Source organism: Oncorhynchus mykiss, chromosome 16, assembly GCF_013265735.2.
Source record: "Oncorhynchus mykiss isolate Arlee chromosome 16, USDA_OmykA_1.1, whole genome shotgun sequence".
NCBI lineage: Eukaryota > Metazoa > Chordata > Actinopteri > Salmoniformes > Salmonidae > Oncorhynchus > Oncorhynchus mykiss.
Genome location: NC_048580.1, coordinates 49,219,803 through 49,244,284, shown reverse-complemented (window position 1 = coordinate 49,244,284; position 24,482 = coordinate 49,219,803). Strand labels below are relative to the sequence as shown.

General features: G+C 45.9%; 1 protein-coding gene across 2 annotated transcripts in view; it reads right to left on the bottom strand.

The window, feature by feature from the left end:
- LOC110492182 (UHRF1-binding protein 1) overlaps positions 1 to 24,482 on the bottom strand; it is a 55,928-nt gene that overhangs the window by 13,750 nt on the left and 17,696 nt on the right. For both annotated transcript variants that reach the window (XR_005036539.1, XM_021566270.2), the window contains exons 2-8: positions 9,812 to 9,974; positions 7,373 to 7,411; positions 7,088 to 7,179; positions 6,727 to 6,916; positions 4,673 to 4,813; positions 4,301 to 4,471; positions 3,922 to 4,105 (exon numbers count right to left, since the gene is read on the bottom strand). Coding sequence is in view for 1 of the 2 variants with exons in the window: in XM_021566270.2 (XP_021421945.2) it covers positions 3,922 to 4,105; positions 4,301 to 4,471; positions 4,673 to 4,813; positions 6,727 to 6,916; positions 7,088 to 7,179; positions 7,373 to 7,411; positions 9,812 to 9,974 (980 nt within the window). In the remaining variant the exon portion in view is untranslated. The remainder of the gene's footprint in view (positions 1 to 3,921; positions 4,106 to 4,300; positions 4,472 to 4,672; positions 4,814 to 6,726; positions 6,917 to 7,087; positions 7,180 to 7,372; positions 7,412 to 9,811; positions 9,975 to 24,482) is intronic.

Here is a 24,482-nt window from a genome sequence, read left to right as displayed (position 1 = left end):
AAAAATATATCAACATCGTCTTTGTATCTCAAAATCATTGTAATGTGGTTAACCTTAAAAATCGAAATGAAAATACTTAAAATCGAGAGCGCCACTTAGATCATGGGAAAAGGCCGCACCTAACCGTTGCACTTGAATCATTCCCACAGTGAATGGCTATGCCCGCTATACATTATTACAGAGACGTTGATCAAATCAAATCAAAATGTATCAGTCACATACACATGTTTAGCAGATGTTATTGCGGGAGTGGAGAAATGCTTGTGTTTGAAGCTCCAACAGTACAGTGCAGTAATATTTAACAAGTCATATCTAACCATTTCACAACAACACACACATCTAAGTAAAGGAATGGAATTAAGAATATATAAATATATGGACGAGCAATGTCAGAGCGGAATAAACTAAGACACCGTAGAATAGAATATAGTATTTACACAGTGCCTTGCGAAAGTATTCGGCCCCCTTGAACTTTGTGACCTTTTGCCACATTTCAGGCTTCAAACATAAAGATATAAAACTGTATTTTTGTTGTGAAGAATCAACAACAAGTGGGACACAATCATGAAGTGGAACGACATTTATTGGATATTTCAAACTTTTTTAACAAATCAAAAACTGAAAAATTGGGCGTGCAAAATTATTCAGCCCCTTTACTTTCAGTGCAGCAAACTCTCTCCAGAAGTTCAGTGAGGATCTCTGAATGATCCAATGTTGACCTAAATGACTAATGATGATAAATACAATCCACCTGTGTGTAATCAAGTCTCCGTATAAATGCACCTGCACTGTGATAGTCTCAGAGGTCCGTTAAAAGCGCAGAGAGCATCATGAAGAACAAGGAACACACCAGGCAGGTCGGAGATACTGTTGTGAAGAAGTTTAAAGCCGGATTTGGATACGAAAAGATTTCCCAAGCTTTAAACATCCCAAGGAGCACTGTGCAAGCAATAATATTGAAATGGAAGGAGTATCAGACCACTGCAAATCTACCAAGACCTGGCCGTCCCTCTAAACTTGCAGCTCATACAAGGAGAAGACTGATCAGAGATGCAGCCAAGAGGCCCATGATCACTCTGGATGAACTGCAGAGATCTACAGCTGAGGTGGGAGACTCTGTCCATAGGACAACAATCAGTCGTATATTGCACAAATCTGGCCTTTATGGAAGAGTGGCAAGAAGAAAGCCATTTCTTAAAGATATCCATAAAAAGTGTTGTTTAAAGTTTGCCACAAGCCACCTGGGAGACACGCCAAACATGTGGAAGAAGGTGCTCTGGTCAGATGAAATCAAACTTGAACTTTTTGGCAACAATGCAAAACGTTATGTTTGGCGTAAAAGCAACACAGCTCATCACCCTGAACACACCATCCCCACTGTCAAACATGGTGGTGGCAGCATCATGGTTTGGGCCTGCTTTTCTTCAGCAGGGTCAGGGAAGATGGTTAAAATTGATGGGAAGTTGGATGGAGCCAAATACAGGACCATTCTGGCAGAAAACCTGATGGAGTCTGCAAAAGACCTGAGACTGGGATCGAGATTTGTCTTCCAACAAGACAATGATCCAAAACATAAAGCAAAATCTACAATGGAATGGTTCAAAAATAAACATATCCAGGTGTTAGAATGGCCAAGTCAAAGTCCAGACCTGAATCCAATCGAGAATCTGTGGAAAGAACTGAAAACTGCTGTTCACAAATGCTCTCCATCCAACCTCACTGAGATCGAGCTGTTTTGCAAGGAGGAATGGGAAAAAATGTCAGTCTCTCGATGTGCAAAACTGATAGAGACATACCCCAAGTGACTTACAGCTGTAATCGCAGCAAAAGGTGGCGCTACAAAGTATTAACTTAAGGGGGCTGAATCATTTTGCACACCCAATTTTTCAGTTTTTGATTTGTTAAAAAAGTTTGAAATATCCAATAAATGTCGTTCCACTTCATGATTGTGTCCCACTTGTTGTTGATTCTTCACAAAAAAAATACAGTTTTATATCTTTATGTTTGAAGCCTGAAATGTGGCAAAAGGTCGCAAAGTTCAAGGGGGCCGAATACTTTCGGGAAGGCACTGTACATATGAGATGAGAAATGCAAAATATGTAAACATTATTAAAGTGACTAGTGTTCCATTTATTAAAGTGGCCAGTGATTTAAAGTCTATGTACAGTTGAAGTTGGAAGTTTACATACACCTTAGCCAAATACATTTAAATACATTTTAGTCCTGACATTTAATCCCAGTAAAAATTCCCTGTTTTACGTCAGTTAGGATAATCACTTTATTTTAAGAATGTGAAATGTCAGAATAATAGTAGAGTGATTTATTTCAGCTTTTATTTCTTTCATCACATTTCCAGTGGGTCAGAAGTTTACATATACTCAATTAGTATTTGGTAGCATTGCCTTAAAATTGTTTATCTTGGGTCAAATGTTTCAGGTAGCCTTCCATAAGCTTCCCACAATAAGTTGGTTGAATTTTGGCCAATTCCTCCTGACAGAGCTGGTGTAACTGAGTAGGCCTCCTTGCTCGCACACGCTTTTTCAGTTCTGCCCACACATTTTCTATGGGGTTGAAGTCAGGGCTTTGTGATGGCCACTCCAATACCTTGACTTTGTTGTCCTTAAGCAATTTTGCCACTACTTCGGAAGTATTCTTGGGGTCATTGTCCATTTGGAAGACCCATTTGCGACCAAGCTTTAACTTCCTGACCAATGTCTTGAGCTGTTGCTTCAATATATCCACATCATTTCCTCCCTCATGATGCCATCAATTTTGTGAAGTACACCAGTCCTTCCTGCAGCAAAACACCCCCACAACATGATGCTGCCACCCCCGTGCTTCGCGGTTGGGATTGTGTTCTTCGGCTTGCAAGCCTCCCACTTTTTCCTCCAAACATAACGATGGTCATTATGGCCAAACAGTTATATTTTTATTTCATCAGACCAGAGGACATTTCTCCAAAATTAGGTGCCTCGACAAATTTCTTCAGCCTCCTGAGGTTGAAGAGGCGCTGTTGCGCCTTCTTCGCCACACTGTATTTGTGGTTGGACCATTTCAGTTTGTCAGTGATGTGTAGAAACTTGAAGCTTTCCACCTCTACTGTGGTTCCGTCGATGTGGATAGGGGGTTGCTCCCTCTGCTGTTTCCTGAAGTCTACGATCATCCCCTTTGTTTTGTTGACGTTGAGTGAGAGGTAATTTTCCTGGCACCACACTCCCAGAGCCTCCTCCCTGTAGGCTGTCTCGTCATTGTGAGTAATCAAGCCTACTACTGTTGTGTCGTCTGCAAACTTGATTGAGTTGGAGGCGTGCGTGGCCACGCAATCATGGGTGAACAGGGAGTATCGATGATGTGCTTGGATGGTACTATGGTGTTAAATGCCGAGCTATAGTCAATCAACAGCATTCTTACATAGGTATTCCTCTAGTCCAGATAGGATAGGGCATTGTGCAGTGCGATGGCATCGTTTGTGGATCTATTGGGGCAGTAAGCAAACTGAAGTGGGTCTGAAGTGGGCCCTCGCTTCATGTCAAATCCTCAAAAGTCGCTGCGAGAAGCAGCATCGCATTTTTATTTTATAACAATAGGAAATGCAATTTCATTACCAAAGCGTGTTTTCACCCACTAATTGTCTAAATTAAAGACAACCAGAAATGAGAGATAAGATCACTTCAGACAGAAAAGCTAAAGGTCATAGGTCACTCTCTTAACCTACGAGGTCTGGAGCCTGCTGGTTTTCTGTTCTACCTGATAATGAATTGCACCCACCTGGTGTCCCAGTTCTAAATCAGTCCCTGATTAGAGGGCAACAATGAAAAAACGCAGTGGAACTGGCTTCAAGGTCCAGAGATGAGTTTGAGGGTCATAGGTTATAGTCTAATTCTGTGCATGACATATCTTTGGGGTGTCTGTGGGACTAACCGGGGTCTGCTGAGGAACTGTCGTTGCATATGTGCAGGTCTAGACGAGAGATGAAGGTGTGGTAGGAGGACTCTTTGACATCGTGTTGATCAAAGTACTGGTCCAGGGTACTGGGGACTCCACCACTGGGAGAGGGTGGAGGGTTTGTCCATAGAGAGTGTATACCAGGGGAAGGTGGTGCAGTCTAACACAGAGAGAATAATATCAACAATATGACTGCAATTAGTACACAGGCTATTATAATATCTATACAAAATGTTTGAGTGAGTAGATAGACAGTTCAGTAATATAGTTAGACTTGAACTGCAGTACAATATAAGTGTGGGCTGCAGACTCTGTACTGTTTCTAACACATAAGAGGAAGGCAGAAGGATGGTACCTGTAGGGACTTTGCAGCCATGCTCTTCCTCTGCTGGGCAGACTTCTCCATAGCCTCGCTCAGGGACTTGGCGTAATGGATGACAGCTTTGAGCTGAGAGTCCGTCAGCACCCACAGCAGGTCATCCAGGATGAAGAGTAGCTTAGAGGCCAGCACGTTACAGTCCTTCAGCTGGGGTATGATTAAAGAGAGGAGAAACCTGGTTAGTCGTCATAAGACAATAATTTTACTGCTTAGTCAATGACACAATGTTGTTTGTTTATTTACCTATGATACACCATGAGAACAGTTGCATTTGAGAAACTGTAACATGGGGAAATTGTTGGGGAAAAGTCACATCAAGAAAACTACACCCCCATGGCCCAGTCTTACCCTGCGCTTCAAGGCAATGCGGATGCGTCCCTGGTTGGTAATGAGGCGTAGTGGGGTACTGTTCAGGTCCTGGTCCTCACTCTCTATGGCATCGGCCTCGATACGCAGACTCTGCCAGTTGATCTCCTTAAACGTCAACACCTGGGAGGTTGGACAGACAGACACAATATACATATTAGGGAACCAGTCTGTAGGAGGAGCCAGAAGTAAACTGGCCAAACAATCTTTGTCTTTACGAGACAAACAGGGAGACCATGTAAAAGAGGTCATCTCTGAGGCTTACGCATATGCATTTCCTTTCCCTTGATTACTGGAACTCATTTAGAGGGGCAAAAAAATCTTAACAAAAAAAACCCCACTAAACAATTGGCCTAATTAAGCTGGCCTGAAAAATAGATACAGTGACTCTGTAACCTGGACATGCTGTACTAACTGTATCATGTAACCTGGACATGCTCTACTAACTGTATCATGTAACCTGGACATGCTGTACTAACTGTATCATGTAACCTGGACATGCTGTACCATGTAACCTGGACATGCTGTACTAACTGTATCATGTAACCTGGACATGCTCTACTAACTGTATCATGTAACCTGGACATGCTGTACTAACTGTATCATGTAACCTGGACATGCTGTACCATGTAACCTGGACATACTGTACTAACTGTACCGTGTAACCTGGACATGCTGTACCATGTAACCTGGACATGCTGTACTAACTGTACCACGTAACCTGGACATGCTGTACTAACTGTACCATGTAACCTGGGCATGCTGTACTAACTGTACCATGTAACCTGGACATGCTGTACTAACTGTACCATGTAACCTGGACATGCTGTACTAACTGTACCATGTAACCTGGACATGCTGTACTAACTGTACCATGTAACCTGGACATGCTGTACTAACTGTACCATGTAACCTGGACATAATGTCCTAACTGTACCGTGTATCCTGGACATGCTGTACTAACTGTACCATGTAACCTGGACATGCTGTACTAACTGTACCATGTAACCTGGACATGCTGTACTAACTGTACCATGTAACCTGGACATGCTGTACTAACTGTACCATGTAACCTGGACATGCTGTACTAACTGTACCATGTAACCTGGACATGCTGTACCATGTATCCTGGACATGCTGTACTAACTGTACCATGTAACCTGGACATAATGTCCTAACTGTACCATGTAAGCTGGACATGCTGTACTAACTGTATCATGTAACCTGGACATGCTGTACTAACTGTATCATGTAACTTGGACATGCTGTACTAACTGTATCATGTAACCTGGACATGCTGTACTAGCTGTATCATGTAACCTGGACATGCTGTACTAACTGTATCATGTAACCTGGACATGCTGTACTAACTGTACCATGTAACCTGGGCATGCTGTACCATGTATCCTGGACATGCTGTACTAACTGTACCATGTAACCTGGACATGCTGTACTAACTGTACCATGTAACCTGGACATGCTGTACTAACTGTATCATGTAACCTGGACATGCTGTACTAACTGTACCATGTAACCTGGACATGCTGTACCATGTAACCTGGACATGCTGTACTAACTGTACCGTGTAACCTGGACATGCTGTACTAACTGTACCGTGTATCCTGGACATGCTGTACTAACTGTACCATGTAACCTGGACATGCTGTACTAACTGTATCATGTAACCTGGACATGCTGTACTAACTGTACCATGTAACCTGGACGTGCTGTACTAACTGTACTGTGTAACCTGGACATGCTGTACTAACTGTATCATGTAACCGGGACATGCTGTACCACGTAACCTGGACATTCTGTACTAACTGTACCATGTAACCTGGACATGCTGTACCGTATAACCTGGACATGCTGTACTAACTGTATCATGTAACCTGGACATGCTGTACTAACTGTACCATGTAATCTGGACATGCTGTACAATATATACTGTGGCTTGACAGGAAGGAAGGTGAACACAGGGGGAGGCATATGCATAAATGCAATATAACCGTGTTAATTAAATCATATGAGCGTACCTCTCCTCTTTTTGGGTCTGTGATGCGGGTGTAGCGGAGGTCAGTCTTCTGCCATTTGGGGTTGAGACTGTTACCCTGGAGCTGCCAGAGCTCGAAGGAGGCGTGGAAGGCACGGGATTGCACCTTGATGGTGATAGAGTTGATGATGACTGACATACCCTCCACCACCTTCTCAGCAAAGCCATACTCACTGCAGAAAGACATAGGAATAGAACATTTGATGAGAATGTAGACTTTATCACATTATTACTAACAACATATGAACAATTGCAAATAACTATGTACCTATCCTTTCACTGGTAAAGAGCATGAACAGTAAAATCCCTCAAAAGGTTCCAAACAGAGAACAGATAAGGCGTACCTCTGGCCAGCAGTGATGGCAATAGGGGAGGGGCCATTTGGGGCCCGGGGCTCCTCACACGTTCTCATCTCCACTTCTACTTTGTCCAGGAACTGCAAGGATACCATGGGTCAACATTGTAGGCTATAGCCTGAGGCCACACCCTGATAGCAGTATAACAACATGAAACCAATAAAATCTGTTACAAGAGAAAGAAAGGGAGAGGGACAGATGGAGAGCGAGAGAAAGAAAAAGAGAAAAGTCAACAAACTCATGGAGGACTAGAACAAAGGGCAGAATTCATACCAGGCAAATAGGGCTGGTCTTCAACTTTGTCCACTGTATCTAAGGGAGACAAAACAGCAGGGACCAGTCATGCACAAACACTTTCCTCAGCACTGTTCTACTGGAATGTTTATCATTCACTGTGCAAAAGAGAGCTTACACCAAGAAACACTGAGGCTTGTGCTTTTAGACCTCTCCTTACAGACTAATATCTGACCTAGACTGGCTTCAAACTAGTAATACTGAAGATAAAAGGGACACCAGGGCCCTACAGAGGCAACCCACACAGAGCTCATCTCCTCGGATCTAGTCCACATCTCCCTAAACAGGCTGATCTATTCAGGGCTGTGGCCGGTGCTGTTGCTAGCCTCTGACCTTTTGTGTTCTTCCACGCTGTTTCTCACTCTGTTATCTTGAATTAGCAGTGGGTCTAGAGACACGTGCACTGATCTCAGTGTTATCTCTTGCCTATTCCCTTTTGGATTTTTTAAACATCTTAAACTCCAACCATATGCCTCCTGTGTCTGCATTTGGGTCTCGCCGAGTTTCATGATAGTTCAAACTGGCCATGACATACCCAGCAGACTTGGACCAGCTCCTACAGGGAGCCACCATTGGGAGACATCAGGAGTCTCTACAGGGCCTTTTGGAAGGGTTCAGTTCCTTGATGGAATGCCACGACCATGGGTTAAAGGCTATTATGGAGCAAATCAGGGAGTTAGCTCAGACTGTCTGCTACCTCTGAAAAACCCCATTCACCCAGTCATTTTTTCCCCCCTATCTGTGGTGAGTTTGTACAGCCTATCCCGACTCCCCGAGAACCCCGCTTACCTCCTCCAGAACGATATTCTGTGACTCCTGGTACCTGCTGGGGTTTTCTTTCTCAGTACTCGATTATTTTTGAGCTAGAGCCATCTTTGTTTTCTTCAGACCGATTGAAGATAGCGTATATAATTACGCTAATGTCGGGAAGGGCGCTCTCCTGGGCTACGGCAGTTTGGGAACAACAATCTGCCATTTGCGGTCATTTGGAGGAATTCATGGCAGAGGTGAGAAGTTTGAGTCTCTTGAGTATCCGGGAGAAAGGCGGCCAGCAAACTGTTTGACTTAAGTCAAAACTCCCGTAGTTTTCACCTGTTTCACCTGTCACCTGTTTCACCTGTCCTCGTTATTGTCTCCACCCCCTCCAGTTGTCGCTTGTTTTCCCCAGTGTATTTATCCCTGTGTTTCCTGTCTCTCTGTGCCAGTTTGTCTTGTATGTCCAAGCCTACCAGCGTTTTTTCCTGCTTTGCCTTTTCTCCTTTCTGTGTGTTTACTATGTTATAATTAAGTATATGATTTGATAGCAGTCTGATTGAGCGGTGGAAGGCAGCAGCAGGGTCATAAGCATTCATTCAAACAGCAGCTCTTGGCAATGCTGGGATGCACAGCGCTGTTAATGACTTCAAGCCTATCAACTCCCAAGATTAGGCTGGCAATACTAAAGTGCCTATTAGAACATCCAATAGTCAAAGGTATATGAAAAACAAATGGTATAGAGAGAAATAGTCATATAATAACTACAACCTAAAACTTCTTACCTGGGAATATTGAAGACTCATGTTAAAAGGAACCACCAGCTTTTATGTTCTGAGCAAGGAACTTAAACTCTAGCTTTTTTTTGCATGGCACATATTGCAATTTTACTTTCTTCTCCAACACTGTTTTTGCACTATTTATTTGAGACTAAATAGATTTTATTTATGTATTATATTAAGTTAAAATAAAAGTGTTCATTGTTCATTCAGTATTGTTGTTGTCATTTATTACACACACACATATATACATATATATATATATATATATATATATATACATATATATACATATATATATATATATACACATATATATATATATATATATATATATATATATATATACATATATATATACATATATATATATATATATATACACATATATATATATATATATATATATATACATATATATATATATATATATATATATATATATATATATATATATATACACATATATATATATATATATATATATATACATATATATATATATATACATATATATATATACACATATATATATATATATATATATATACATATATATATATATATATATATACACATATATATATATATATATACACATATATATATATATATATATATATATATCGGTCGATTTAATCGGTATCGGCTTTTTTTTTATCCTCCAATAATCGGTATCGGCATAGAAAAATCATAATCGGTTGACCTCTAGTGTGGAGGCCTGGAGATTCTAAACGTGTTTATGTTAATTAATGGTCAATTACAGTGAGACCGGCAGTATTTTGCATGACAATAACCGGCTGACAAAATGTCATGACCGCCACAGCCCTAGGGAAAGACTGATATGGATTTGACATGGTTTATCAGAAGAACACAGTTATCTCACCCTGATTGCAGCCTTGTTGCAGTAGACCCGGGTGACAGCCAACCAGGTGGGAAGGTCCAGCATGTTCTGCAGCACCTCCTCATCCAGCTCCAGATTGGACAGCTGACCCTCGCCCTTCAGCGTGCTGAGGTTGATCTTGTCTGGGGACAGGTTCTTGGTGAACCTTCATACAAAGGAATGGGAGAGAGGTTAGTTAAGGAAACCACTGAGATGTGTGTTGCGTGTGTGACGTAAACCAGACATATTGCTGCGTTCACCAATTTCTACATATGTTTGTGTGGTTTACAAGGTTTAGGAAGCTATGTGAGACACTGTGATTTAAATTAGATGCTAGTCTGACCAAGGTCGGCTTTTGGCAGTGAGATGTAATTGTGAGGTTCATGCTGTAGGTCTAATTGAATCCCAGGCTGTAGTAACAGTCAGTGTCTCGGCCAGAGTCCCACCATAGCTCTCCATCTGGCTTCATTGACCTTACGCTCCACTACAGATTAAAATTAACTGCTGAGCCATTTGCCAGAGCAAAACCACACAGTGAAACGGCGGCGGTGAGGAGTAGGCTAGCTGTAACGTTTTCTGAAACGATGATTACCAGCATGTGGCAACAAACAGACCAGTTAAGTGTTCCAATCTACCACACTCACCAACAATTATGACCTTTTATTGCACTCATTAAAACTAAAACCTGACATTTCAGACCCAAACACAAAGGCTGGTGTTGCTTGGGTTTTGGCTGGTGGTAACATAGATAAATGCCAATACACGAGGTCTGACTCACCAGTCCACTGTCTGGTTAACATTTTGTAATGCTACTGAGACAAGTGAAACACTGGTTCAAGATGATGTCAGGGGCTCGTCCAGTAGCCTAATAAGCCAAGTGCAGCCTTTGGTATATAGCAAGTTCCAACAGCCTGACTTTATTAATGAGAAGGCTACATTTGGAAAGCTGAGATACCAGTATAAGAGAGCATCAACCGAAGTCCAACAAGATTTGAATTAGCCTGCCAGTACAGGAACATGCCTGTTATCAGTCGTCAGCTGTAGGGCAATTCCACGGAAATTGTATTATGCTTTGACAGATTTCTCACTTTAAAATGTATGCCAAACAAAAACCATTGATTTCAATTAACACATTTACTGAAAGAACTGTGCAGATGCAAAGTTTGGTAACAGAATTGAAGTAAAACTCCCTCAGGTTTTTTATGCGACCGCGTTTTCCAGAAACGGTTACACATCTGCTCTGAATTCTGATTCAAAGATGTCTGCAGAAAGAATGGGGTGTCAGCCATGACATGGCACCTTGAGTGTCACAGTAGTAGGTCAAGTGGATTTACAGCCATGAACGGAATTACATTATGGGTCATTATGGGTCCCTGATCTGTACTATACAGAAATACGTAATTATGAATGGAATTCTCTTCATGGTGATGTATCCTGAATAGGTAAAAATATACAATATCCTTATTTTGCATATTTGTGTATTATTCTAAACACTGGATATTATTCTAATGAGCTCCGCCCCTAAAGACCACATTTGATTGGCCCGGACCAGACCAAATCTAAACCAATCATAGCCATCTATGTGTCAAAGGTTTGGACATCCCAGTAGAGCACAGTACAGTAAATATGTTCAGTACAGTACATTATACTGTACTTTACTCGTGTGCGCTACTGTATTCGACTTTTGTTTCCTTTACTGTTCTGTACTCTCCTGTACTGAATTGTGCTGTCCAAACTTGTGAAACAAACCTCTGATTGGTTCAGTGGGAAAGGATGCTTGTTGAAGTAAATGTTAAGAGGGTAGGTGTCATGGTAGGTGTCAGTAAGAGCCGGGAGAGGTGACATTAACTGGACAGAGAGAAGAGCGAGAGAAGAGAGAGAACGACAGAGAGCAAGGGAGAGTGAAGGGTTGTCTAGACTGTTTTTACAGCCTTTCTTTTACCACAAGACAGAAAGAAAACTGTTATGAGCTGAACATAACAGTATGCCAGTGGAAGATATGACAGTAGCAGGTCACCCAACTGTGGTTTGTGACTACTATGGATTTCCCATTGTAGCCAATTGCAATAATTCCATTACTGATTTTTCTGTAATTTCGTTACTGATTAAATCAACAGAATTCCGTGTTTGAATCACTTAATAATTTATAAACAAACTTAATATCAGTAAAAACACTAATTAGTAGGTCTACCTTTTCTTACTTCTGTCAACTTTCATTATCTTCCCTCTTCTTGACTCAAGACACTTCAGCTTTTCATTTGAATGAATTTGTGAACATTTCTAAAAACATAATTCCACTTTGGCATTATGGGGTATAGTGTTTAGTAAATCAGTGGCACAGAATCTCTATATAATTCATTTTAAAATTCAGGCTGTAAAAACAAAAGTGGTAAAAGTCAACGGGTGTGAATACTTTCTGAATTGATTTTGAAGCTTTCTGGTCAAACAGACTATATCCTACCTTAAGTCTGTTACGGTGCGTGAATGAGGACCCAAAAGCGAACTAACTTAAACAGAGCTTCTTTAATAACCAAACGTAGGTAGGCTCAGATAGACCGGCAGATTCCGACAGGACAGGACAAGGTTACAGCAAACAGGACGATAGTCTGGTTCAGGCATGAAACACAACAAACAAGAATCCGACAAGGACAGGAACAAAAACAGAGAGAGATATAGGGACCTAATCAGAGGGAAAAGGGGAACAGGTGGGAGAAGGGGTGACGAGGTAGTCAAGAGGAGACAAGGAACAGCTGGGGGAAAGCGGGGGAGAAAAGGTAACCTAATACGACCAGCAGAGGGAGACAGGGTGAAAGGACAGGACAGAAAGACACAACATGACAATACATGACAGTACCCCCCCACTCACCGAGCGCCTCCTGGCGCACTCGAGGAGGAAACCTGGCGGCAACGGAGGAAATCCTCGATCAGCGCACGGTCCAGCACGTCCCGAGAGGGAACCCAACTCCTCTCCTCAGGACCGTACCCCTCCCAATCAACGAGGTACTGGTGACCACGGCCCCGAGGACGCATGTCCAAAATCCTGCGGACCCTGTAGATGGGTGCGCCCTCGACAAGGATGGGGGGGGGGGGGGGGGGAGACGAGCGGGGGCGCGAAGAACGGGCTTAATACAGGAGACATGGAAGACCGGGTGGACGCGACGAAGGTATCGCGGAAGGAGAAGTCGAACTGCGACAGGATTAATGACCCGAGAAATACGGAACGGACCAATGAACCGCGGGGTCAACTTGCGAGAAGCCGTCTTAAGGGGAAGGTTCTGAGTGGAGAGCCAAACTCTCTGACCGCGACAATATCTAGGACTCTTGGTTCTACGCTTATTAGCAGCCCTCACAGTCTGCGTCCTATAACGGCAAAGTGCAGACCTGACCCTCTTCCAGGTGCGCTCGCAACGTTGGACAAAAGCCTGAGCGGAGGGGACGCTGGACTCGGCGAACTGAGATGAGAACAGCGGAGGCTGGTACCCGAGGCTACTCTGAAAAGGAGATAGCCCGGTCGCAGACGAAGGAAGCGAGTTGTGGGCGTATTCTGCCCAGGGGAGCTGTTCTGACCAAGACGCAGGGTTGCGAAAAGAAAGACTGCGTAAGATGCGACCAATAGTCTGATTGGCCCGTTCTGCTTGACCGTTAGACTGGGGGTGAAAGCCGGAAGAGAGACTGACGGAAGCCCCAATCAAACGGCAAAACTCCCTCCAAAATTGAGACGTGAATTGCGGACCTCTGTCCGAAACGACGTCTGACGGAAGGCCATGAATTCTGAAAACATTCTCGATGATGATTTGTGCCGTCTCTTTAGCAGAAGGAAGCTTAGCAAGGGGAATGAAATGGGCCGCCTTAGAGAACCTATCGACAACCGTAAGAATAACAGTCTTCCCCGCTGACGAAGGCAGTCCGGTGACAAAATCTAAGGCGATGTGAGACCACGGTCGAGAGGGAATGGGAAGCGGCCTGAGACGGCCGGCAGGAGGGGAGTTACCGGACTTAGTCTGCGCACAGACCGAACAAGCAGCCACGAAACGACGCGTGTCATGCTCCCGGGTGGGCCACCAAAAACGCTGGCGAATGGAAGCAAGCGTACCCCGAACGCCAGGGTGGCCGGCTAACTTGGCAGAGTGAGCCCACTGAAGAACGGCCAGACGAGTAGGAACGGGAACGAAAAGAAGGTTCCTAGGACAAGCGCGCGGCGACGGAGTGTGAGTGAGCGCTTGCTTTACCTGCCTCTCAATTCCCCAGACAGTCAACCCGACAACACGCCCCTCAGGGAGAATCCCCTCGGGGTCAGTGGAGGCTACTGAAGAACTGAAGAGACGAGATAAAGCATCAGGCTTGGTGTTCTTAGAGCCCGGACGATAAGAAATCACGAACTCGAAACGAGCGAAAAACAGCGCCCAACGCGCCTGACGCGCATTAAGTCGTTTGGCAGAACGGATGTACTCAAGGTTCCTATGGTCAGTCCAAACGACAAAAGGAACGGTCGCCCCCTCCAACCACTGTCGCCATTCGCCTAGGGCTAACCGGATGGCGAGCAGTTCGCGGTTTCCCACATCATAGTTACGTTCCGACGGCGACAGGCGATGAGAAAAATACGCGCATGGGTGGACCTTGTCGTCAGAGAGGGAGCGCTGAGAAAGAATGGCTCCCACGCCCACCTCTGACGCGTCAACCTCGACAACGAACTGTCTAGAGACGTCAGGTGTAACAAGGATAGGAGCGGATGTAAAACGATTCTTGAGGAGATCAAAAGCTCCCTGGCCGGAAACGGACCACTTAAAGCACGTCTTGACAGAAGTAAGGGCTGTGAGAGGAGCTGCCACCTGACCGAAATTACGGATGAAACGACGATAGAAGTTCGCGAAGCCGAGAAAGCGCTGCAGCTCGACGCGTGACTTAGGGGCGGGCCAATCAATGACAGCTTGGACCTTAGCGGGATCCATCTTAATGCCTTCAGCGGAAATAACAGAACCGAGAAATGTGACGGAGGAGGCATGAAAAGTGCACTTCTCAGCCTTCACAAAAAGACAATTCTCTAAAAGGCGCTGGAGGACACGTCGAACGTGCTGAAGATGAATCTGGAGTGACGGTGAAAAAATCAGGATATCGTCAAGGTAAACGAAAACAAAGATGTTCAGCATGTCTCTCAGGACATCATTGACTAATGCCTGAAAGACAGCTGGAGCGTTAGCGAGGCCGAAAGGAAGAACCCGGTATTCAAAGTGCCCTAACGGAGTGTTAAACGCCGTCTTCCACTCGTCCCCCTCCCTGATGCGCACGAGATGGTAAGCGTTACGAAGGTCCAACTTAGTGAAAAACCTGGCTCCCTGCAGGATCTCGAAGGCTGAAGACATAAGAGGAAGCGGATAACGATTCTTAACTGTTATGTCATTCAGCCCTCGATAATCTATGCAGGGGCGCAGAGACCCGTCCTTCTTCTTGACAAAAAAAAAACCCCGCTCCGGCGGGAGAGGAGGAGGGGACTATGGTACCGGCGTCAAGAGCTACAGACAAATAATCCTCGAGAGCCTTACGTTCGGGAGCCGACAGAGAGTATAGTCTACCCCGGGGGGGAGTGGTTCCCGGAAGGAGATCAATACTACAATCATACGACCGGTGTGGAGGAAGAGAGGTGGCCCTGGACCGACTGAACACCGTGCGCAGATCGTGATATTCCTCCGGCACCCCTGTCAAATCACCAGGCTCCTCCTGTGAAGAAGAGACAGAGGAAACAGGAGGGATAGCAGACATTAAACATTTCACATGACAAGAGACGTTCCAGGAGAGGATAGAATTACTAGACCAATTAATGGAAGGATTATGACAAACTAGCCAGGGATGGCCCAAAACAACAGGTGTAAAAGGTGAACGAAAAATCAAAAAAGAAATGGTTTCGCTATGATTACCAGAAACAGTGAGGGTTAAAGGTAGCGTCTCACGCTGAATCCTGGGGAGAGGACTACCATCCAGGGCGAACAAGGCCGTGGACTCCCTTAACTGTCTGAGAGGAATGTCATGTTCCCGAGCCCAGGTCTCGTCCATAAAACAGCCCTCCGCCCCAGAGTCTATTAAGGCACTGCAGGAAGCTGACGAACCGGTCCAGCGTAGATGGACCGACAAGGTAGTGCAGGATCTTGAAGGAGAGACAGGAGTAGTAGCGCTCACCAGTAGCCCTCCGCTTACTGATGAGCTCTGGCTTTTACTGGACATGAAGTGACAAAATGACCAGCAGAACCGCAATAGAGACAGAGGCGGTTGGTGATTCTCCGTTCCCTCTCCTTAGTCGAGACGCGGATACCTCCCAGCTGCATAGGCTCAGCTCCCGAGCCGGCAGAGGAAGATGGTAGTGATGCGGAGAGGGGGGCAACGGAGAACGCGAGCTCCTTTCCACGAGCTCGGTGACGAAGATCAACCCGTCGCTCAATGCGAATAGCGAGTTCAATCAAGGAATCCACGCTGGAAGGAACCTCCCGGGAGAGAATCTCATCCTTTACCTCTGCGCGGAGACCCTCCAGAAGACGAGCGAGCAAAGCCGGCTCGTTCCAGCCACTGGAGGCAGCAAGAGTGCGAAACTCAATAGAGTAGTCTGTTATGGATCGATTGCCTTGACATAGGGAAGACAGGGCCCTGGAAGCCTCCTCCCCAAAAACAGATCGATCAAAAACCCGTATCATCTCCTCCTTAAAGTCCTGATACTGGTTAGTACACTCAGCCCTTGCCTCCCAGATTGCCGTGCCCCACTCACGAGCCCGTCCAGTAAGGAGAGATATGACGTAGGCGACACGAGCAGTGCTCCTGGCGTAAGTGTTGGGCTGGAGAGAAAACACAATATCACACTGGGTGAGGAACGAGCGGCATTCAGTGGGCTCCCCAGAGTAACACGGCGAGTTATTGATTCTGGGCTCCGGAGATTCGAAAGCCCTGGAAGTGGCCGGTGGATCGAGGCGGAGATGGTGAACCTGTTCTGTGAGGTTGGAGACTTGGGTGGCCAGGGTCTCAACGGCATGTCGAGCAGCAGACAATTCCTGCTCGTGTCTGCCTAGCATCGCTCCCTGGATCTCGACGGCTGAGTGGAGAGGATCCGAAGTCGCTGGGTCCATTCTTGGTCGGATTCTTCTGTTACGGTGCGTGAATGAGGACCCAAAAGCGAACTAACTTAAACAGAGCTTCTTTAATAACCAAACGTAGGTAGGCTCAGATAGACCGGCAGATTCCGACAGGACAGGACAAGGTTACAGCAAACAGGACGATAGTCTGGTTCAGGCATGAAACACAACAAACAAGAATCCGACAAGGACAGGAACAAAAACAGAGAGAGATATAGGGGACTAATCAGAGGGAAAAGGGGAACAGGTGGGAGAAGGGGTGACGAGGTAGTCAAGAGGAGACAAGGAACAGCTGGGGGAAAGCGGGGGAGAAAAGGTAACCTAATACGACCAGCAGAGGGAGACAGGGTGAAAGGACAGGACAGAAAGACACAACATGACAATACATGACAAAGTCTAAACCAGTGCTGATCAAAACAGTTAAATATGCTATATTGTAATGTTGCTCAGTAAAATAATAGACCTACAAAATATTAGGATACAACTATTCGCTGCTCTCAGTCTGGCGTTGATCCTAAACAAATCATCCTACTCAAATATTCAATATCTAACTATAGATCACAAATCAATTAGCTTATTTTAGATACAACAGAAAATTAATGTAAAGTTCACTGCCAGGCAAGTCAAAACAATTTACCTGGATTGTGCGGCAATAAAGCTGAATTTTTTTACATTTCGAATCCATTTGGGTCAGATACAGACCCAACCCAATTTGGAGACGATTCGATCTCTCCTCGGACATGTTTTGGGGTCGGCTCAAGGGTGTCCACATTTAAAATACCCAAATGGGGGACAACAGGATGATTTTGCAGAACAGCGTAACCTACATGAATAAAAACATTTGGCCACACCACACTCCCTTCCACCCCCCCATGATAAAACATGTTTTTACTATTCAGCTAACCATCCTGAAATCTCATAAGAAATTAGATGGTGTTTCTGGTGTAATTGTAATTTATGCTCCACATTAGGGCTGTCCCGACAAAAAAATCAGTCTGTTCTTTCGATCAATCAACTTATTTTTACATATATAGACACAGCCGATGTTTTAAACAAATCAACAATATTCACTGAGCTTGTCTGATGCTTTACGTACACTGTTTAATAAATAAAGTAATGCAATTGCCGAAATGGAACAGTTTATTTATTGTTTAAGCTAATTATTCGAGGCTTGCTTTATTTTAAATTTCAAACTAAAACGCTTGATTGCATTTTAAATCATGAATGACTCGCATGCTGTGTGATGACAAACAAATGAATGATTGACTGACTGACACAGTAGCCTATATAAGTATTGAAATATTGTCAGTCCCAAGTTTGTTATGGTATTAAGACTGAACAGGATACGCTCTTAGGCTTACAGCTAGCTGGTGGTTATACAAGTCTGCCTACTAAGCCTACTACTGATAATGACATTACTTATTATCATGAGGATGACCATAATAATAGTAATAATAACAATAAGGAGATCAAGAAAATGGAGCGTAATTATTATTATTATAATAAATATAATTTCGGACAACTTGGAACAGTGTAAACACTAAATTATAATTAATACCAGAGAGGCTGTTCTAATGAAAGTGTAAAGTCTTTATTAAAGCAAGGCAAAGATTAGGAACAGACAAATTTGTGAAATTGTTTACTTGACATGTACAGTCATGGCCAAAAGTTGAGAATGACACAAATATACATTTTCAAAGTCTGCTGCCTCAATTTGTATGATGGCAATTTGCATATACTCCAGAATGTTATGAAGAGTGATCAGATGAATTGCAATTAATTGCAAAGTCCCTCTTTGCCATGCAAATGAACTGAATCCCCCCAAAAACATTTCCACTGCATTTCATCCCTGCCACAAAAGGACCAGCTGACATCATGTCCGTGATTCTCTCATTAACACAGGTGTGAATGTTGACGAGGATAAGGCTGGAGATCACTCTGTCATGCTGATTGAGTTCGAATAACAAATCAAATCAAATGTATTTATATAACCCTTCTTACATCAGCTGATGCCACAAATTGCCGTACAGAAACCCAGCCTAAAACCCCAAACAGCAAGCAATGCAGGTGTAGAAGTACAGACTGAAAGCTTCAAAAGGAAGGTTGTGCTTGGAATCATTGTTCTTCCTCTGTCAACTATGGTTACCTGCAAGGAAACACGTGCCATCATCATTGCTTTGCACAAAAAGGGCTTCACAGGCAAGAATATTGCTGCCAATTGGATTGCACCTAAATCAACCATTTATCGGATCATCAAGAACTTCAAGGAGAGCGTTTCAATTATTGTGAAGAAGGCTTCAAGGCACCCAAGAAAGTCCAGCAAGCACCAGGACCGTCTCCTAAAGCTGATTCAGCTGCAGGATCGCGGCACCACCAGTACAGAGCTCGCTCAGGAATGGCAGCAGGCAGGTGTGAGTGCATCTGCACACACAGTGAGGCAAAGACTTTTGGAGGATGGCCTGGTGTCAAGAAGGGCAGCAAAGAAGCCACTTCTCTCCAAGAAAAACATCAGGGACAGACTGATATTCTGCAAAAGGTACAGGGATTGGACTGCTAAGGACTGGGGTGAAGTCATTTTCTCTGATGAATCTCCTTTCCGATTGTTTGGGGCATCCGGAAAAAAGCTTGTCCGTAGAAGACAAGGTGACGCTACCATCAGTCCTGTGTCATGCCAACAGTAAAGCATCCTGAGACCATTCATGTGTGGGGTTGCTTCTCAGCCAAGGGAGTGGGCTCACTCACAATTTTGCCTAAGAACACAGCCATGAATAAAGAATGGTACCAACACATCCTCCGAGAGCAACTTCTCCCAACCATCAAGGAAGAGTTTGGTGATGAACAATGCCTTTTCCAGGATGATGGAGCACCTTGCCATAAGGCAAAAGTGATAACTAAGTGGCTCGGGGAACAAAATATAAATATTTTGGGTCCATGGCCAGGAAACTCCCCAGACCTTAATCCCATTGAGAACTTGTGGTCAATCCTCAAGAGGCGGGTGGACAAACAAACAACTCACAAATTCTGACAAACTCCAAGCATGGATTATGCAAGAATGATGTCATGTATTGTCATGTTGTGTCTTGTTTCTGTCCTCTCCCTTCACCCTGTCTCCCTCTGCTGGTCGTTATTAGGTTACCTTTTCTCCCCCTCTTTCCCCCAGCTGTTCCTTGTCTCCTCCTAACTACCTCGTCACCCCTTTTCCCACCTGTTCCCTTTTTCCCTCTGATTAGTCCTCTATATCTCTCTCTGTTTTTGTTCCTGTCTTTGTCGGATTCTTGTTTGTGTTTTTCATGCCTGAACCAGACTATCGTCATGTTTGCTGCAACCTTGTCCTGTCCTGTCGGAATCTGCCGGTCCATCTGAGCCTACCTATGTTTTGTTATTAAAGAAGTTCTGTTTACGTTAATTCGCTTTTGGGTCCTCATTCACGCACCGTAACAGAAGAATCCGACCAAGAATGGACCCAGCGACTTCGGATCCTCTCCACTCAGCCGTCGAGATCCAGGGAGCGATGCTAGGCAGACACAAGCAGGAATTGTCTGCTGCTCGACATGCCGTTGAGACCCTGGCCACCCAAGTCTCCAACCTCACAGAACAGGTTCACCATCTCCGCCTCGATCCACCGGCCACTTCCAGGGCTTTCGAATCTCCGGAGCCCAGAATCAATAACCCGCCGTGTTACTCTGGGGAGCCCACTGAATGCCGCTCGTTCCTCACCCAGTGTGATATTGTGTTTTCTCTCCAGCCCAACACTTACTCCAGGAGCACTGCTCGTGTCGCCTACGTCATATCTCTCCTTACTGGACGGGCTCGTGAGTGGGGCACGGCAATCTGGGAGGCAAGGGCTGAGTGTACTAACCAGTATCAGGACTTTAAGGAGGAGATGATACGGGTTTTTGATCGATCTGTTTTTGGGGAGGAGGCTTCCAGGGCCCTGTCTTCCCTATGTCAAGGTAATCGATCCATAACAGACTACTCTATTGAGTTTCGCACTCTTGCTGCCTCCAGTGGCTGGAACGAGCCGGCTTTGCTCGCTCGTTTTCTGGAGGGTCTCCGCGCAGAGGTAAAGGATGAGATTCTCTCCCGGGAGGTTCCTTCCAGCGTGGATTCCTTGATTGAACTCGCTATTCGCATTGAGCGACGGGTTGATCTTCATCACCGAGCTCGTGGAAAGGAGCTCACGTTCTCCGTTGCCCCCCTCTCCGCATCACTACCATCTTCCTCTGCCGGCTCGGGTGCTGAGCCTATGCAGCTGGGAGGTATCCGCATCTCGACTAAGGAGAGGGAACGGAGAATCACCAACCGCCTCTGTCTCTATTGCGGTTCTGCTGGTCATTTTGTCACTTCATGTCCAGTAAAAGCCAGAGCTCATCAGTAAGCGGAGGGCTACTGGTGAGCGCTACTACTCCTGTCTCTCCTTCAAGATCCTGCACTACCTTGTCGGTCCATCTACGCTGGACCGGTTCGTCAGCTTCCTGCAGTGCCTTAATAGACTCTGGGGCGGAGGGCTGTTTTATGGACGAGACCTGTGCTCGGGAACATGACATTCCTCTCAGACAGTTAAGGGAGTCCACGGCCTTGTTCGCCCTGGATGGTAGTCCTCTCCCCAGGATTCAGCGTGAGACGCTACCTTTAACCCTCACTGTTTCTGGTAATCATAGCGAAACCATTTCTTTTTTAATTTTTCGTTCACCTTTTACACCTGTTGTTTTGGGCCATCCCTGGCTAGTTTGTCATAATCCTTCCATTAATTGGTCTAGTAATTCTATCCTCTCCTGGAAGGTCTCTTGTCATGTGAAATGTTTAATGTCCGCTATCCCTCCTGTTTCCTCTGTCTCTTCTTCACAGGAGGAGCCTGGTGATTTGACAGGGGTGCCGGAGGAATATCACGATCTGCGCACGGTGTTCAGTCGGTCCAGGGCCACCTCTCTTCCCCCACACCGGTCGTATGATTGTAGTATTGATCTCCTTCCGGGAACCACTCCCCCCCGGGGTAGACTATACTCTCTGTCGGCTCCCGAACGTAAGGCTCTCGAAGATTATTTGTCTGTAGCTCTTGCCGCCGGTACCATAGTCCCCTCCTCCTCTCCCGCCGGAGCGGGGTTTTTTTTTGTTAAGAAGAAGGACGGGTCCCTGCGCCCCTGCATAGATTATCGAGGGCTGAATGACATAACAGTGAAGAATCGTTATCCGCTTCCTCTTATGTCTTCAGCCTTCGAGATCCTGCAGGGAGCCAGGTTTTTCACTAAGTTGGACCTTCGTAACGCTTACCATCTCGTGCGCATCAAGGAGGGGGACGAGTGGAAGACGGCGTTTAACACTCCGTTAGGGCACTTTGAATACCGGGTTCTTCCTTTCGGCCTCGCTAACGCTCCAGCTGTCTTTCAGGCATTAGTCAATGATGTCCTGAGAGACATGCTGAACATCTTTGTTTTCGTTTACCTTGACGATATCCTGATTTTTTCACCGTCACTCCAGATTCATGTTCAGCACGTTCGACGTGTCCTCCAGCGCCTTTTAGAGAATTGTCTTTTTGTGAAGGCTGAGAAGTGCTCTTTTCATGCCTCCTCCGTCACATTTCTCGGTTCTGTTATTTCCGCTGAAGGCATTAAGATGGATCCCGCTAAGGTCCAAGCTGTCATTGATTGGCCCGTCCCTAAGTCACGCGTCGAGCTGCAGCGCTTTCTCGGCTTCGCGAACTTCTATCGTCGTTTCATCCGTAATTTCGGTCAGGTGGCAGCTCCTCTCACAGCCCTTACTTCTGTCAAGACGTGCTTTAAGTGGTCCGTTTCCGCCCAGGGAGCTTTTGATCTCCTCAAGAATCGTTTTACATCCGCACCTATCCTTGTTACACCTGACGTCACTAGACAGTTCGTTGTCGAGGTTGACGCGTCAGAGGTGGGCGTGGGAGCCATTCTTTCTCAGCGCTCCCTCTCTGACGACAAGGTCCAACCTTGCGCGTATTTTTCTCATCGCCTGTCGCCGTCGGAACGTAACTATGATGTGGGAAACCGCGAACTGCTCGCCATCCGCTTAGCCCTAGGCGAATGGCGACAGTGGTTGGAGGGGGCGACCGTTCCTTTTGTCGTTTGGACTGACCATAGGAACCTTGAATACATCCGTTCTGCCAAACGACTTAATGCGCGTCAGGCGCGCTGGGCGCTGTTTTTCGCTCGTTTCGAGTTCGTGATTTCTTATCGTCCGGGCTCTAAGAACACCAAGCCTGATGCTTTATCTCGTCTCTTCAGTTCTTCAGTAGCCTCCACTGACCCCGAGGGGATTCTCCCTGAGGGGCGTGTTGTCGGGTTGACTGTCTGGGGAATTGAGAGGCAGGTAAAGCAAGCACTCACTCAAACTCCGTCGCCGCGCGCTTGTCCTAGGAACCTTCTTTTCGTTCCCGTTCCTACTCGTCTGGCCGTTCTTCAGTGGGCTCACTCTGCCAAGTTAGCCGGCCATCCTGGCGTTCGGGGTACGCTTGCTTCCATTCGCCAGCGTTTTTGGTGGCCCACCCGGGAGCATGACACGCGTCGCTTCGTGGCTGCTTGTTCGGTCTGCGCGCAGACTAAGTCCGGTAACTCCCCTCCTGCCGGCCGTCTCAGGCCGCTTCCCATTCCCTCTCGACCGTGGTCTCACATCGCCTTAGATTTTGTCACCGGACTGCCTTCGTCAGCGGGGAAGACTGTTATTCTTACGGTTGTCGACAGGTTCTCTAAGGCGGCTCATTTTATTCCCCTTGCTAAGCTTCCTTCTGCTAAAGAGACGGCACAAATCATCATCGAGAATGTTTTCAGAATTCATGGCCTTCCGTCAGACGTCGTTTCGGACAGAGGTCCGCAATTCACGTCTCAATTTTGGAGGGAGTTTTGCCGTTTGATTGGGGCTTCCGTCAGTCTCTCTTCCGGCTTTCACCCCCAGTCTAACGGTCAAGCAGAACGGGCCAATCAGACTATTGGTCGCATCTTACGCAGTCTTTCTTTTCGCAACCCTGCGTCTTGGTCAGAACAGCTCCCCTGGGCAGAATACGCCCACAACTCGCTTCCTTCGTCTGCGACCGGGCTATCTCCTTTTCAGAGTAGCCTCGGGTACCAGCCTCCGCTGTTCTCATCTCAGTTCGCCGAGTCCAGCGTCCCCTCCGCTCAGGCTTTTGTCCAACGTTGCGAGCGCACCTGGAAGAGGGTCAGGTCTGCACTTTGCCGTTATAGGGCGCAGACTGTGAGAGCTGCTAATAAGCGTAGAACTAAGAGTCCTAGATATTGTCGCGGTCAGAGAGTTTGGCTCTCCACTCAGAACCTTCCCCTTAAGACCGCTTCTCGCAAGTTGACCCCGCGGTTCATTGGTCCGTTCCGTATTTCTCGGATCATTAATCCTGTCGCAGTGCGACTTCTTCTTCCGCGATATCTTCGTCGCGTCCACCCGGTCTTCCATGTCTCCTGTGTCAAGCCCGTTCTTCGCGCCCCCGCTCGTCTTCCCCCCCCCCCCCATCCTTGTCGAGGGCGCACCCATCTACAGGGTCCGTAGGATTTTGGACATGCGTCCTCGGGGCCGTGGTCATCAGTACCTAG